This window comes from Cherax quadricarinatus, chromosome 2, assembly GCF_038502225.1.
Source record: "Cherax quadricarinatus isolate ZL_2023a chromosome 2, ASM3850222v1, whole genome shotgun sequence".
Classification (NCBI taxonomy): domain Eukaryota; kingdom Metazoa; phylum Arthropoda; class Malacostraca; order Decapoda; family Parastacidae; genus Cherax; species Cherax quadricarinatus.
Window position 1 is genome coordinate 20,800,123 of NC_091293.1, and position 17,500 is coordinate 20,817,622.

The window sequence follows — 17,500 nt, forward strand, 5'->3', positions numbered from 1 at the left end:
AGTTTGACGATCAGCCCCCATGAAAGATGAGCAAGGGTTTTAAGAAGGTTCAGCCGGCTGTGACAAGTTGCCTTCAGAGAGGTAATGTGAGGTTTCCAGGATAACCTACGGTCAAAGAGGAGACCCAGAAACCTGACTATCACGTTCAGGGATACGGGAGCCATAGAGGTAAAAAGGATGATCGGAGATGACAGAGTGTCTAGTGAAAGTAATTTGGTGAGTTTTGGTACTGGAAAAATTAAACCCATGTGTGGCGGCCCAATTGGAAACACGGTCGACCGCATGTTGGAGAGAAACTGTAATGAGGTGACAGTCAGCGCCTGCACAGGCAATAGTGAAGTCATCAACATAGAGTGATGACCAAATATTTGATGGAAGATTAGAGGCCAAATCATTTATAGCAAGGAGAAAAAGTGTTGTGCTCAGAACACATCCCTGGGGGACACCTTCAGCTTGGATAAAGTCCGGGGAGAGCACATTATTAACCCGAACATGGAAATGTCTGTCAGTTAAAAAGTTCTTAAGGAAGGATGGTAGATTGCCTCGGAGGCCTAAGGAGTGGGCTTGGGCCAAAATATTGTACCTCCAAGTTGTGTCATATGCCTTCTCAAGGTCAAAAAATATGGCAATAACTGAGTGGTTATTCGCAAAGGCATTACGAACATACGTATCCAAGCGTAGTAAGGGGTCTATGGTAGAACGTCCCTTATGAAAGCCATATTGACGAGTGGAGAGATTGTTGTGTGTCTCTAAATACCACAATAAATGTCTATTTACCAGGTGTTCCATCACTTTGCAAACTGCACTGGTAAGAGCAATGGGGCGATAGTGGGAGGCTTCATGTCCCGTAGTGCCCAGTTTGCGGAAAGGGAGAACAATGGCAGATTTCCACATCTGTGGAAGAACTCCTTGTGACCAAATAAGATTGAAAAGGCGTAATAGGACTGCAAGGGCCGACTGATGTAAATGTTGTAGCATACAAATATGAATGTTGTCGGGCCCAGCTGCCAATGATCGGCAAGCTGAGAGTGTTGCCTCCAGTTCTTGAAGTGTAAAAGGCACATTATACTGTTCTTCTCTGAGAGAAGAAAAGTCCAATGGTGCTAACTCTCTGGCAGACTTTCAGGAAAGAAACGAGGGGCATATATGGAGCCCCTGAGAAATACGGACCAGATGATTGCCAATTTCATTGGCAACATCTAGTGGGTTTGCTATATCAACACCGGCAACCCACAGAACAGGAGCCGGGTCAGGAGAATATTCACCACTCAGTTTTTGTACTTTTTTCCAGACTGCGCTCATAGAGGAAGCAGAGGTGATGGTGGAGACAATCTCGCCAGCAAGTGCGTTTAGCGTCACGGATGACACGGCGAGCGATCGCACGCTTCTGCTTAAAATAAAGAAGTCTCTCTGTGGTTCTATTGTACCGGTACCTGCCCCATGCAGCGTGTTTCGAACGTACTGCACGAGCACAAGCAGGAGACCACCAAGGCACGCATTTCTGAGAATCCCTGCCCGAAGTTTGGGGTATAGAATGAGAAGCTGCGTTTAAAACGGAGGACAAGAAGAGGTGTAAAAGCTCATCGATGGAGGACGAAGAAGGAACCTCACTAAAAACAGTTAGTTGTGAGTAAAGGTTCCAATTTGCCTGATCAAATTGCCAGCGTGAGATGCGAAGAGGTGGTGAATATGAAGGGGAAGTAAGAATGATTGGGAAATGATCGCTGTCATGTAAATCCGGGAGAACAGACCAGGTGAAGTCTAGTGCAGAGGAGGAAGAGCAGACAGAGATCGATGCAAGAGAGAGTGTGAGTCTGAGGATCAAAATGGGTGTTAGTACCTGTATTTAAAACATGGAGGGGTTGGGTAGCAAGAAAAGCCTCTAACTGAATGCCACGGGAATCACAGTGACCCCCCCCCCCCCCGAGGAAATGATGGGCATTAAAATCGCCAAGTAACAGAAGTGGTGGCAGTAATGACGAAACAAGAAAGGCAATATCCGGAATAGATAATGCCCGAGAAGGAGAGAGATATAAAGAACAGAGTGTATACCACCTATGCAATTGGATACGGGCTGCTGTGTAATGCAGCGAAGTACGAACAAAGAGTTGATGGTACGGAATATCAGCGCGTAGAAGAAGGGCACTTTCATTAAAGGTCCCATCAGGAAAAGGATCTGAAGAATACAATAAATTATAGCCTGAGATGGGATAGATAACAGCAGAGTGTAATTTTGGTTCCTGTAAGCAAACACTAACAGGGGAAAACTGGGAGAGTAACATCTGAAGCTCACCCCGATTGCCCCTGAGGCTACGTATATTCCACTGTAAATAGGCCATGATTGGCAACGATAAAGATACCTGAAATTCGCAGGTAAGGGTTCCTACGGACTAGAGGGGTTAGAAAAGTCCACATGCGGAGGCAGCGGAAAACGTTCAAGCAGCGAAGGAACGGTGCGCTGCGAAGAAAGGAGTTGTGCAGATGGAGGAAAGGAGAGAGAAGGAACAGAGAGTGGATCAGTGTCCAATGATGGTTTGGTCTCTGCAATATATTCAGAGATTGCTTCAAGTGTTTTGGAATTCAGTGATGTCATATGGGAGACAATGTTGGAGATGGTAGGGGGAGGATGAGTAAAGATTGGAACTGTAATGGACTGTACCAAGGAAAGGGGGGGGGGGGCAAAAGGGTGGAGGGAACTGGAGAAGAAGTGCGGAAGGGGACAGAAGAGGCAGAAACCTGGGAGGTGGCAGAAGAGGAAGAAACTTGGGAGGGAACAGGGGAGGAAGGTACAATACGAAGAGGAGGGTGAACCTCTACACTTGTAACAGAGCCAGTGAGAGGGAAAGAACCAGGTACAGAGACAGGGAAGGTAAAATGAGGAGGTGGAAGAAGGAAAAGAGGGGTTAAAGGACCTTTTTTTGACTTCTGAGAAGTAGGACGACGATTGGGAGGAAGTGTCGTATGAGATCTCTTCGATACCGAGGCTAGTGAGGGAGAACACGAAGAAGCGAGAACAGACTGAGGCATTGAAGTAGGGACGTCTGAGCCCAGGACAGCAAAAGAATTAGATACAGGAGTGACTATGGGAGAGGTAACCACAGAGGAGGCTGCAGAAGATGGGACCCCAGAAGTGGGGGGACGTTTTGAAACACGGGAATAAGAAACACGACGTAGTCTCCCTTGGAGGTGGAGATGAGAAACTGCTATGACATAAGGGAGACCTTCTGCCTCCTTGAGGTAACGGATTTCCCGCTCATTTAAGTAGACTTGGCAATGGCGAGAGTACAAAGGGTGAGCCTCACGACAATTAAGGCAAGAGGGAGGTCGATTGCAAGACGTATTAGAATGGTCATCAGCACCACAGACTGGGCATTCGGCTATAGATATGCAATATTTCGCTGGATGGCCAAATCGCCAGCAATTTCTACACTGTTGTGGCGTAGGGATAACCTTTTGAACTTGTAACCGATGTCCTGCTACATAAACTGAGGATGGGAGTTCACAGCTGTCAAAAGTTAAACGAGCCACATTGCTAAGGTATCGTCTCCGCCCGCAGGCAGGAAGAACATAAGTGTCTACCTTGAGGATTGGGAGATCTTGGAGTTCCAGCTGTTCAAGAATGTCATTGCCACATGTCTGGAAATTTTGTTGAACTATGGTATGGCGCAGAATGACGGTACCACTACAAGAATTGAGGGAATGATGTTTTTCAATAGTGACAGGAACAATATCGATATGGGAAAGAAGAGAAAGATCATGAGCTTGGGTAGCATTCTGTACAGTGATGATGCACGTACCGCTCTTAAGAGCATGAAAAGAAATATCTTTACCAACATAGCGTAGGAGTGCCTTGCCAATACTATGGTCGGAAAGATAGGTAATAGAGGAAGTCGGTCGTAAAGTGAAGAATTTAGTCCATTGTGCATTCTAAAACTGAGCATGGAAAGGGAGTGCAGGATGTGTCGATCTTTCCTGAGAAGAACGAGAAGGTGGAGAAGCATCATCAGCAGGTAATTGTCATTGGCGTTTAGGCGTGGGACCAGAGTTGGTCCGACGTGGAACGGGCCGGCGAGTCGAAAATTGCCGCACCGTAGAGGGAGAGGCCGGAAGTATAGTCAAAGGAGAGCTGAGTTCAGATAAATCGAAGGAGTCAGTCAAGACCTCAGTACCTGAAGCGGGTGAGGAAACAGCACCGGCAAGAGGTACAGAGGCATTAGGAGTGTCCGAAGAGTGGTCCAAAGACGAGGCGGGGTCAGAACGGGGTGCGGTATAAAGAAGGGGCCCGGGGGAAGCAGGTTCATGGACTAGGGCTTCCATGGTTAGGTTGCTCCTCTCTTTTTGTTTTTAAGAAAAAAAAAGAAAGAAAAGAAAATAAAAATAAAAAAAAGAATAAAAAAACGGGGTACCCGGGAGGGATAGTTCCTAGGAGGAATGAAAGGGCCAGAAATCTCCCTCCGTGCCCAAGAAGACCTCAGCACAGCAAGTAGCGCAGATGCAGCATGGAACCCGTGCCATACCCTACCCATCATGCCAGTAAACCAGCAATCCGGGATAGCAACCTCACATCTGACTAGCTACCTCTGTGGACAAAAGAGAGGGCGGCCGGATATCCGCCACAAAGCATACCTCCTTCGGCCACCACCCCCGGAATCTGAAAGGTGGCTTCCAGAGATACACCCATTGCCCGAAAGAAACCCAAAGCCACTTCCGGGATACCGGAGAGGGATCAGGATATCTCCAGGCAATCCAGATTCCACGGCAAACTACGCCACCGCCAAGAACCTCAACGGAATGGGATGGACCCCGGTACCCTTTCCCCTACCTAGGAACTAGCGTGCCTGTGGGAAAAAATCCCAAAGGCCAAAAAGGAAGGGCAAAAGGGAGGGGGGGGGAGGAGGAGGAGGAGGAGGAAAGGAAAAAGGGGAGGATGGGAGAGGGATGGGGGGATTGGGGGGTAATTAGGTTCGGTCTGAGGAAGGAGACTGACAGGTCTAATTCCTCAGACCAAGAGCCTCTTCATCACGCCAAGGAGCCCCCCTTGTAGAGGGAAGGAACCTTCAGCAGGGAAAATCTTACATCTCTGCTTACTATGCTCTGTGGATGCTCATTTTCTCTTCATTATCACCTTTATCTTATATTTATTTTTCCATTGTGGTGCTTTTAATTGGTTATTTTGTATGGACAGAGGACAACTCAACCTTACTTAACCTAACCAAGAAATCTGTTGCAAACCGTGAAAAATCTACACAGATACTTATGGAAATCAGAAGGAGGAGCACTAAACCTGTCAGGGTTGTACAATGCCTGGGGAAACAAGAGGCAATCAGGTTTGATCCAAAGGAAAGGTCAGGTCCAATTCCTTAAGAGTCCTTCATTGGCATCAAGGAGCCTCTCTAGAGGAGACCAAATTCCAAAATATAACAAAATTTAAATGTTCTGCAATTTAATATTACAGTTCTTAAATCATATATAAAACTTGTGTAATTCATGCATCTCCATTTATTCTTATATTACTGTTTAGTACAAAAATGTATTTATAAATAATATGAAAAGACAAACTTACACGCAGCACATTCTTAAAACTAAGTGACGGGAAACATAAACCAACAGTAAGTGTTGGGTATTTACGTTTAAATATAGGAAAGACGAAGAAGAAAAAATATATAATGATTATCTGTAAATATGTGCTGCTGCTGGTGTCAATATGAAGCAGAAAAATGACTGAGGTGTGTCTCCAAAATGCAGTATATATACCATATATATATATTAAAAAAAAGGGGGGGAGGGGCACAGCAGTGTGAACAATGCCAAAGCTGTGTTACCAAGTAATCTCCTCAAACACACTGTACAGATTCAATTTGACTTATTTTGAGATCAAGAGACATTTAGATACAATATCTAAAAATAATTCCTAGAATAACAAATGGCTACTATATATAAGCAGGTTTTGATAGAAATATATCCATTTTACTGGAGCCAAAATTATAGTTTATAAATTAATATGCACATTTTGTGAAGATGCCACATTTCACTACATAATTATAATGCAATACTGCATACAGGACATTACCTCCAAGCAGAGAGCAACCACAAATAACACACAAACTTACTAAATCGAGAATTCCTAGGGGTGTATTGGGAATTTTATGTTGGATATATACAAAATTCTATAAACAATACTTCTGCAAAATTCCCTTAAAATTCAACAGCTGTAAAATTATTCCTTATAAATAATATTTATACATACACACTTTGTCTTCTCTATGGTTATTAGAAAATACAGAAAAATAGTGCAATGGATGTACAGTATCAGCAATGTGATGCAGTCTTGCTCTATCTCTGGACCCTAACCTTATTAATGAAGTGTATTTCTAAGTAGATTAAATCTCAAGTATTCATTCTAGACTAACAACAAATATACACACTAATATACAACTTTAGGTCAGTCTACAATAAATATTTTGATTTTTTTCTTTTACTATTACATAAATATGAACTGGAAACCCCCTAGCTCAAAGATACTGTCCAGAGCTTTATAAGAATTATTGTGAAATGTAACATTCACAATAAAAAGCAATTTACAAGTTTCATTAACATATAATGTACTGGTCCTTCAAAAAATAAACCTTTGTTGTGGTATTCACAAAAAAAAAAAAAAATGCCCCTGACTTGCTGTATTTTATCACCATTTACAGCATGTCACAATTATTGCATGCAATGAAATAAAATTACTGTGTATGAAAGTCACAACCATTATACAGACTATGATTCATCTCATCTATTTCATTCATGTCAGAGTTCCTGCTTCAAAAGTTTCCCTCATAGATTTGAGCATACGATTTTTCTTAATTACACTCTCAGCCTCAGATATTTCTTTAAGTATTTCCTCCAGAGTTGAGACTGCCTTTAAGGCTTCTTGACGTGTGCCACTGATGCTAACAATATCTGAGGACTGATGATGCTTGGCTATAGTCTCTAAAGTAGATGACATCCTAGTGCAATGTGGAGAAGCTAAAATCTCTCTTAATTTTATGGCACAACTATTGGAGGCATTTGATGAGAGGGAGCTTGTATTAAAGGATGATTGCTGCTTAGCATCAAGACTGAGTAGAGTAGAACCTTGGTACACAATTGCAGAAGTTACCAATGACCTGACTGCATCAAAACCAAGGTTGTAGTAAGTAATCACTGCACACACATCAAGTACAGACTGTTGCTGACAACGATTAGAGAACTGTTGTAGCAACTGATGTTTATTTGATATATCTTGATCTGTTATCTCATGTCCACACACTAGACACTGCTGATTATTACCAATGTTTGCAGAAGAATATTCCAAAAATTCAACATTCACTATTTTCCCATTAACCTGAGATTCTTTTTTGGTTCTAGGACTACCCCTTGAAGTTACAGGCACTATTTTTTGCATATTACCAGCCTTATTTATATTTTCTTTCAAATTACTTTCACTTAAACTTGTACCTATTTTCTCAGTGTGATTTGTAAAAGAGGCTACACAAACATCACTTTGTAGTGAGGAAGAAATGCCATCTTTATCACTGGCCACATTTTCTTTACTACATCTCCGGGCCTTTACAGAAGCCTTTCTTGAAGTTGTTTCAACAATAGTAGCTACATCACTGCTAGTGACAACATCCTCTGAGAACTGAGTATGAAGAGAAGCTGAATTTTTTGTCCTCTTTAAAGTTTTACTGTCATGCCTATGCGAGGAACGCTTATATTTGACGAGCCGGCATGAAGTTGTGTGCTTTCGCTGAGTGCCTTTAAGTGCAAATGTTAAATGGCAATGAGGACACTCAAAAAGATGATCCTCCGCTTCCATAAGGCTCATCTCAAAAGCAATTGTAACACAATCTTGTTGATGATCTTCCAATGAGGCAAGGGACCCAAACTTTAATCCACAATCAATACATTTGAGTTCATTTACATCATGCTTAGTATTATTGCCAGTCTTCTTTCTCTTAGTATTTATACAGTTCTTTTTAGGAAGACTAGCAACATTTACAAGAGCCTCATCAGTATCCTTAACTAAAGGATTAATTAACTCGTGTCCATCTTTGAACGGTACTCCAGACGTAGAAGCTGCTCTTTTTCGTTTTGCTGGCATTTTATGTGCAGCACTTATTTCTTCTTTATCCAAATTAGTTACCTCCTCTGTAGTTTTAATCTCTAATGGTGGATCTAGAGTACTCTCTGATTTATTCTTTAATAAATGTTCTTGGGAAGATCTTATTCTCTTTTTTCTTGGTTGTGGAGGCTTCATAGCCGTTTCTTTCAAAAGAGGTACCTGATGTTCAGCAAGACAAGAGACTACTCCAACATCTTCCAGTACAGGTTCATTGATGACTTCTTTTAACTCCAGTAGATTTTGACTTTCTTGCACTTGACCTAGTACAGATGACCTGGTGGGAATATCTTTTATTTTTTCTACCGATGATCGACGTCTCTTGATCTTAGCCGGCATTTTTGAAGTGAGGGTTACACCACCTTCACCATTACTATCACTTTCAGGGGGATCTAAAGTTTCTTCCTTACATGGCTTAAAAACATTCATTGGCTCTAAAACTGGCATAGAATGTAACATACAAGAACTGGGATTTTCTTTAGACTGAACAACTTGGCTCTTGTCCTCTGAGCTATCACACACTGCAGCAATGGCTTTTAATTTCTTTATATAAGTATTCTTTACTGAAGACTGGTGATTTAACTGAAGATTCTCATTATCTACACTTTCAGCTTTTGAAACTTTAGTAAGATTTGGCATTCTAATATCCTTTTTAACGAGTTTTTTAGGCGAGGTAAACATTTTCTTTGGCTTCCTGATGGGCTTGGACACATCTGACAACTCTGATTCACTAGCAGTACTACTGTTATTGGTTTCCATTACTACTTTCACCAAATCTAATTTCTTCCTAGGCTTTTTAACAGCTGTTTTATTTCTACATGCCTTCTTAGAAGGTACTGGAATAAAGCCCTCAAAACTAGAAGATTCTGAATCATGAGCTACAGATTCTTTAATCAATGAATCATGATTTTTTACTAGCAAAGGTCTCTTATCTGTCAACAGAGTTTTCTTAGGTTTAGGCTTTCTTGTGCCTTTGTTATTTTTCTTCTCTGATGCCAATTTTTCCTTTTTAGTTCTTTGTTGTGCTAGAGCAGATAATGGAAGTTCATCCTCCTCCTCTTCAGTTAAAACATGAGTAAAGCCTTTAATAATATTTAAGTTCTGATTCAAAGATTCCAAAATCTTTGTACTTTTCTTATATATTTTCTTATTTCTTTTGGTGACTGTGGGTAATTTAACAAAACTCTCATCAAGAAGTTGCCCTAAATGTTCACTGTCTGCATACTGTAAAACATTATTTGCTTTTAATTCATATTTTGCAGGTTTCTTTTTCTTTTGCAATTTAGCAAAAAATTTGTGGCGTTGCAGAAGCTGCTCACCATCAGTACAAGTACCTACACTCGCTGACCCTTTATTTTTTTCCTTGGAAGCTAGTGAAGCTACTTCTTGTATATTATCCTGCATTACTGGTAAAGGTGTTTCTGGCACACTCTTTACCAGTGCACCAATAAAATTCACACTTGATTTCACATTCTTTGGAGTTTCTGTTATGGGCTGAATTTCACCTGCATGCAAAGTATCACTAAAATCTGTTGATAATTTTACACACTTTTTATTAATATTTTTATTGACATATTCTTTAACTTGTACATTCCCAGATACACTTTTTAATTTCACATCTTTAAATTTAACTGAAATTCCTTGATTATCTTTCTGAGCATTGCTAATAGATAATTTCTCCTTTATTTCTTTAATAGTCTTATTTTTTCTTTGTATTTTTTTAACATTATCTTGTACTTCTTGTAATGTATTACTGGAACTTAACTTACTCACCACTTTCACATTTGTAACTTTCTTTGACAAATTTTTCAATATTTTGTCTTCTGTTATGTCAATTTCATCATTAGGTACATTTATCAATTTTCTCTTCTTTTTCTTTGGTATTTTTGTTTCACAGTCAATGTTGTCTTCTTTTCCACTAAGATCACTAAAACAAGGATTCACTAAATTTGCACTCTTTTTCCCTTTCTGAACATTTACTTTATATGCATCATCACATGGGTCAACAATGCTAGGATCAACTTGTAATTGGTTTGTATCCCTGACATCAGTAACAATGTCTTCCAGTTTTGTATTCTGTACTTCCTGCAATGTTTTACTGTCTTCCTTAGTCAATGCATTTTTTATAGGATTACTGATCTCTCTGCTTGCTCTTGTAATTTTTCTCTTCTTGCTGGATGACAATGAAATTTTCCTGTCAGAATCATCCATTTCCTTTTCTGATAAATCAAAATCTGAGGAACTGTCATAGGGAACATAAGTATAGTCATCCTGGTTTTCATAGTTGGCTACCTTTCTTCTTCTTTTTGAGGTCACAGGTAACTCTTCAGAAAATTCTTCCTCCTCCTTTTCTAAATAATCAACTTTGTTTTGCTTATCATCTGCATCTTCTGTACTCGAGTCTCCACCATTTTTTGCAGTGGAACACTTACGAAATGAGTAACGAGAATTTATGGGAATTCTCTTGCTCCTCAATCCCATTCTTCCTCCACAGCTTCTACCACTTCGAAAATTACGAATAACTTCTGGTTCAGAATCATAGGAGCTATCACTGTCTTCACTTGATGAAGAATAATATAACACCTTTTTCTTCAGTTTTGGTACTTTACTTTTTTTTATTTCTTTAACTTCATTTTCTTTATGCTTTGATATTTCTTGCACATTTGTCTTTACTTCTTTGAGTAAATTCTTCATCTCATCTTCACTGTGCATTACTTCCAGCATTGTAGATTGGTCAGAATTAATGCTTTTCTTAATATGTGAAAGCCTTTTCTCCACCTCAGCATGTTTTCCATTAGATCCTATACTACCAGTCTCTCTAATTTTCTTAGGCTTTGCTTTCTTTTCTTCCACTAAAGTTTCTGGAGATATTAATGTTGCTGGCAAAGGAGGGTTAACTGCTTCTTGTCCATATTGTGAGTCCAATGATTTTATTTTGCTACTGATTACTTTTTTTGAAAGTTTTTGGTCTACTTTACCTCCAAGGTTATCTGAACCATCCAGGTTTTTAGTCACGACCAACTTTGCCCCTATGCTCTTTTTACCAAGATTTTGTTTTCCAGTGAGAAATTTGTTTTTTTTCAGAAAACTATCTTTCTTTGCTACTAGCCCAGCAATCTTCTTGTTTCCACTTTTATTACAAATTTCAGCAATTTTATTACAAGTTAAGGTAATCTTGTTAGTTTTATTTGTCAGCTTCTTAAGAGGTAATTGTTTCATTTTAATTTCAATGTTGTCATAGGGAGTTTGTGTTTCAACATTGCAAGTTTCAACTTTCTTTTTTGTTTTCTTAGCTTTATCAATAACTCCATTTATTTTCTTCTCAGTTTGCATCTTTTTACCAGCTTTTAAAACTTCTCTATCACCTTCCTGCTTTGACTTCTTCTTACTTTTTGAATGAGTCTCTTTCCCAAAGTTAGTAACTTCTAAGATAGCTTTATTCTCTTCATTTATATTATTCCCTTCAGCTTTAGCTGCAGCAATTTTCATAACTTTTTTCTTTAGTTTCTCTTTACTTTTGCTAACTTCATCAACAGTGTCCCTTGGGGGTTTAGATTCTTTCACAATATCAATAGTAGCCTTAACACCACTTTTCTTAGTATCCTGCAATTCTTCAATATTCTGACCTTCAGGATCATCACTTATATTTTCCTTTTCACCCTTACCAACTACTTTCTTTAACTCCTTTATTTCATCATTTCTATTAGAATTTTCCTTAACTCTATCACTATGTCTAGTTTTCCTTAGCTTTCGGGTTTCTAATGCCTTCTTCCTCAATTTCATCCGGACAGTACGTCTGCCAGGAAGTCTAAAAAGGTCATTACCAGAACCATTGGTCCCTGAAATTATGGCTTTGAGTCGGTTCTTTAATTCTAAATTATCAATGGAGCCCACTGCAAGCTCTAGCCGTCTCTTCACACCAGAAGAATGAACAAAAGCTGTAGATGACCGGTCATTCTGAGGAGTGTTGAGGCCAGATGATCCTGAAAATATTTTACATTGTGAAAACTACCCTTTGCACTAATCCACCTGCCTATTTTATACATATATGAAAATTCAAACGTACATTTTTAGTAATTTCTCTTGAGAGATGAGGAATGTTGGAAAGTTAGTCTTCAAAGTTAGCAATGAGCATTAGTGTACTGCTAAATTAGTACACAGATATTCCATGCAAGCACTACCAACAAATTGCTTACATCTCCACAGCCATGACCTTCAAGCAATTAGTCTAGAAAAAACCCATCTAGGATACTTATCAAATTTACATCACACTGTACTTGTGATTGTAGTGAATTATTTCAGCTGTATTGTTACTCAATATTTTAACCCTCTGAGGGTCCATCCTGCAGTTCTACGGCTTTGAAGCCAGGGTCCAAGCCATAGTACAGTACTACATCATGAGCTCAGCTCATTCAGGTAAGCTGTGAGCAGTAAATTTGGGCCTAGATATGAGAGAATGCATCTATGTGGTAAGTGTGCAACATATAAAACAAATCCTGCAGCACTCAGTGCATGAGAAAATAAAACTGTGACCTTGTTTTTGGATTTAAACAGCGACTTTGTAGTGTATTTTTGTATGGCTTTTACAGATGTATTTACAGTTTCTTGGTCTCATTTCATAGAATGGAAAATATATTACAGAAATAGTACTGAAAATAGCTTGAAAATGACCTCAGAGTAGTGGAAATGTTTGATTTTTGCCAATGTTCAAGAGTAAACAAATCTCATCACACATCCAATACATGTCAGCTGGTGGATCTAATATGCGTTCACAAATGTGCTGATATTATTTATACAATTATTACAATACTGCATAACAGTAAATCTTCTACTTTTTGGTATAAATAAAAAATACAAATGGAATTCATGTGTTAAGCCTGGAATGTAACTAATAAACAGAGGAAATGTTTTTTAGTACCAGGAATGCCTGCATTGTCATTCTGGACCCTATTTTGAAATTGGAATATTTTGAAGTATGCATGACACTGGCCAAATTACTGGCCTTAGCTGAAATAGTTGACTGGGCAATTTGTTGTGCTCAGTAGATAAAATGGAACACATACTAACAAAATAGCTAAGAATTTGGTTTAATGGAACAAAGTAATTGGCCAAAAACAGGACTCAAAGTGGGCAAAATCACCGCTGCACAAATACTGCTGACACAGCAAAATTCATGAGAGCGTAATTTCGTCAATTTTTTACCAAATTTTGTACTTTTTGTTTTATTACCTTCAGAAAAAGATACTCTATTTCAGAAGAAAAAAAATTTTTTTCTTAAATTCTTGGACCCTGTGGGGAATTTTCACACTGGGGGTCTGGACCTTCAAAGGGTTAAATAATATGCTCACCTTAACATAAGAAAGAATGCACTCATACTATTTTGAAAAGGAAGCAATCCTAGTTTTAAAAACACTAGATTCAAAGGAATATTTAAAACTGTGTACAGTACAAAAAGTATACAAGTATGTGCACTTGGGGTGCAAATGTTAAAAATTATAGAATGAATTAATTATATATATCGAAGATGGAATGCCACAAATATAGCTCTGCTCCTGTAGCTATACCTAAGTGCTTACTCTCAGATTAAAACCACTAGCAATGTGAAAAAAAAAGGATGTTATACACAACCCTAAAAACAATATGGTAAAACCCCCTTTATTTAGCCAAACTACAATCATGGCATGTAATTTCCTGCAAGCCTTGAATATTATTCTGTGCTTGTAGCACCTTCCAAAGCAGAAGATATGGCAGAGCATGAAAACAGAGGATGTATACCACACACATACAATCAGTAAAATATCTACATTACTGGTAAGGCCTTAAAGCCCTTGGAATGTTCACTCGAACACAGAAGACTTAGATATGCAACAGTATTTTATTTTTAACACACCCACTGTCTTCCACCGAGATGAGATAACCCAAAAAATTAGAAACACTTTCCCCATCACTCACTATCACTGTCTTTCCAGAGGCATGCAGAAACTACAGTTCAAAACTGAAAATACCCTCACCCCTCCTTCAGAGTGTAGGCACTGTACTTCACACCTCCAGGACTCAAACCTGGCAAGCTGGTTTCCCTGAATCCCTTCATAAATGCTACCTTGCTCACACTCCAACAGCACAAGTCATAAAAACCACTTTCCTCTCCACTCACTCCTATTTCTCTCTCTCTCTCTCTCTCTCTCTCTCTCTCACACACACACACACACTTGCTGGTTGTCTAAGCCCCTTGACATACAAAACCTCTTCCACCCCCCGCCCTCCAACCTTGCCTAGGATGATCCCTACCCCTCCTTCCCTCTACTACAAATTTATACATGGACCAGGCCACGGGGTACTGACCCCCTGAACACCCTCCAGTTAAGTCATCCTATTTTGTTCCATCATCTCCAAATGTCCAAAAAAACCTTAACAACCTCTCCCTAGCTCTCTGGACAATACATGGACCCTCAGTTATTGGCCATTCCTGTTATCGGCCAACTCTGTGATCGGCCGGTTTTTTGGCTCCCGTTATTTCGGTGATCGGCCATTTTGGATGCGTCTGTCAGCTGGCTGGGGCTGCTTGTGTGTCAGTTTGGCTGTGTCTCTCGGTGCGTGAGGAAGCTTCTGCTCATACATCCAAACATTTCGCTCATTTTCCATTGTTTTTTGTGTTTTTTTTTTTGCAGTGCAACTGCGAAATAAGTTCCCTCCAAGCTCCAAAGAAAGTTCCTAGTAAAGTTCCTGTGGTAAAGAAAGTGAGAAACGCCATGGAATTTAAGCATGAAGTGTGTCTGGGCGAGTGAGGAAACGTAGCAGGCATACAGGGAGTGTAACAGGCATACAAGGAGTGTAGCAGGCATGCAGGGAGTGTAGCAGCCATGCAGGGAGTGTAGCAGGCATGCAGGGAGTGTAGCAGGCAAGCAGGGAGTGTAACAGGAATGCAGGGAGTGTAACAGCCATACAGGGCACGAAGAAGGCATGCAGGAAGTGTACCAGGCATGCAAAGAGTGTAACAGGCAAGCAGGGAGTGTAACAGGCATGCAGGGAGTGTAGCAGGCATGCAGGAAGTGTAGCAGGCATGCAGGAAGTGTGGCAGGCAAGCAGGAAGTGTAACAGGCATGCAAAGAGTGTAGCAGGCATGCAGGGAGTGTAGCAGGCATGCAGGAAGTGTAGCAGACATGCAGGAAGTGTAGCAGACATGCAGGAAGTGTAGCAGACATGCAGGAAGTATAGCAGACATGCAGGAAGTGTAGCAGACATGCAGGAAGTGTAGCAGACATGCAGGAAGTGTAGCAGACATGCAGGAAGTGTAGCAGACATGCAGGAAGTGTAGCAGACATGCAGGAAGTGTAGCAGACATGCAGGAAGTATAGCAGACATGCAGGAAGTGTAGCAGGCATTCCAGAAATTAGTCTTCAATAAAGATATGTAATACTGATTTGTTAAAAAATAATTTTTTGGTGAATATTTTTGTCTGGAACGGATTAATTGTCTTTACATTAATTCTTATGGAAAATATTATTTCGGTTTTTGGCCATTTCGGTTTTAGGCCGAGCTTCTGAAACGGATTACGGCTAACAATTGAGGGTCCACTGTACTCCTAACAACCTTGCACTTCTTCTAATCTCCAAACTACAAACCCTCTGCACAACATTCACACCACATTCTCAGATAATAAATATAACTAGGAATGATTGGTCATGGTTTATGGTGTCCCAGTAATTGAATCAGACCTATTAAAAACCTATAAAACAGGCTAGGGGGTGTATGGGAGCCTTACCTGTCCTCAGGAAAATCAGTAAAAATCAAATACTTCTGTTACTTTGAGCTCAATTTCAAGCTACTTCCAGTCCTGAAACTGACAAAAATCATCTCTATTTCAGTAGTACTGTATGTCTTCCATTTTATCAACTGATCAGATGTTTGCTTTTTCCCCCCATCATGCTCTGTATGAGGCAGGATTTTTTTTTTTTTTTTTTTAACTAGCCACACAGACCCATTTTCTCATGTTTAGGCCAACATTTACCACTCACAACATATTCAAGGGTGCTATCCTGAAGATGTAGATTATGTGAGCAATACTGGCATCAATAACATAGCACTACACAGGAGACAGTGAAAGGGGTACACTGGGGAGTCTTTAGACAGTATTTCCTTCTGCTACAGATTGAGACATCATGTGTAGGAGACACACTAGACAGGTCTGGCTTACACAGACTGAGGGGAAAAGTGAAACTGAAGCCCTTTTAACCCCTTTTCACTGTCGTGAACCCCAAAATTAAAAGTGCCAACAGCGTCATAACTTTTCAACAATGGTAGAGAATCTTTTCCAGAAAGAAATAACACCAAAAATGCCAAATTTGTCAGAAAACGCAGAATTATGCAGGTGCAAAGTTGGTGGTCTAGATGCACTTACACAACGGTGATTTTGTCCACTTTTAGTCCTATGTTATACGAATCTCATTGTTCAATTTGACTAAATAGTTATTTTCCTAGTATGCTTTCCGCTTTATTAATCGTATACAAGAAACTGCCCATTCAACTACCATAACTACCCTATAAAGCACCCAGAAGCTGGTAATTTTTCCAATTTTACAAAAAGTTTCAACATATTACAAGTTTAAAACATTCCAAAATAAACAATGTAGGCATTCCAGTCACTAGAGCAAGCCTTCCTCTGTTCATTAATGATATCCCCAGGGCTCTCCTATATAACACTTGCCCTCCATTTTAAATCCATAATTACACAAATATATCCAGGTTTTCGGTGGGATACGGCCAGTGCGTTGAAAGAAAGACGATATCCAGGTTTTACCATACTTCTTTCTTTCAACACACCGGCCGTATCCCACCGAGGCGGGGTGACCCAAAAGGAAAAACGAAAGTTTCTCCTTTTACATTTAGTAATATATACAGGAGAAAGGGTTACTAGCCCCTTGCTTCTGGCATTTTAGTCGCCTCTTACGACACGCATGGCTTACGGAGGAAGAATTCTGCTCCACTTCCCCATGGGGATAAGAGGAAATAGACAAGAACAAGAACTAGAAAGAAAATAGAAGAAAACCCAGAGGGGTATGTATATACATACACCTACCATCAGACTTACGACCGAGTTCGGTTCCGAGAAACTGGTCGTAAGTCGAAATGGACGTAAGTCAAAATGGACGTGTCGAACTTTACTACTGAATATCAACATAACATTTTTGTAATGACTTTATTTTATTGTTTTATTTTGGTATTTCATGTTTTACTTTAATTTTTATGCTGTTAGCACTGTATTTTATACTGTAAGATTTAGGATAAACACTGTGTACAACACAAACACTTGTTTATTTCCTAGAAATTTGGCATAAAAAACACGGTCATAAGTCG

At 39.8% G+C, this 17,500-nt stretch overlaps 1 protein-coding gene across 3 annotated transcripts in view; it reads right to left on the reverse strand.

The window, feature by feature from the left end:
- Nucleotides 1-5,426: 5,426 nt before the first annotated feature.
- Nucleotides 5,427-17,500, reverse strand: part of LOC128688107 (uncharacterized) — a 235,324-nt gene continuing 223,250 nt past the window's right edge. For all 3 annotated transcript variants that reach the window (XM_070087561.1, XM_070087579.1, XM_070087568.1), the window contains exon 4: nt 5,427-12,129. In XM_070087561.1, coding sequence (XP_069943662.1) covers nt 6,788-12,129 — 5,342 coding nt within the window. In that variant the 3' untranslated portion in view covers nt 5,427-6,787. The remainder of the gene's footprint in view (nt 12,130-17,500) is intronic.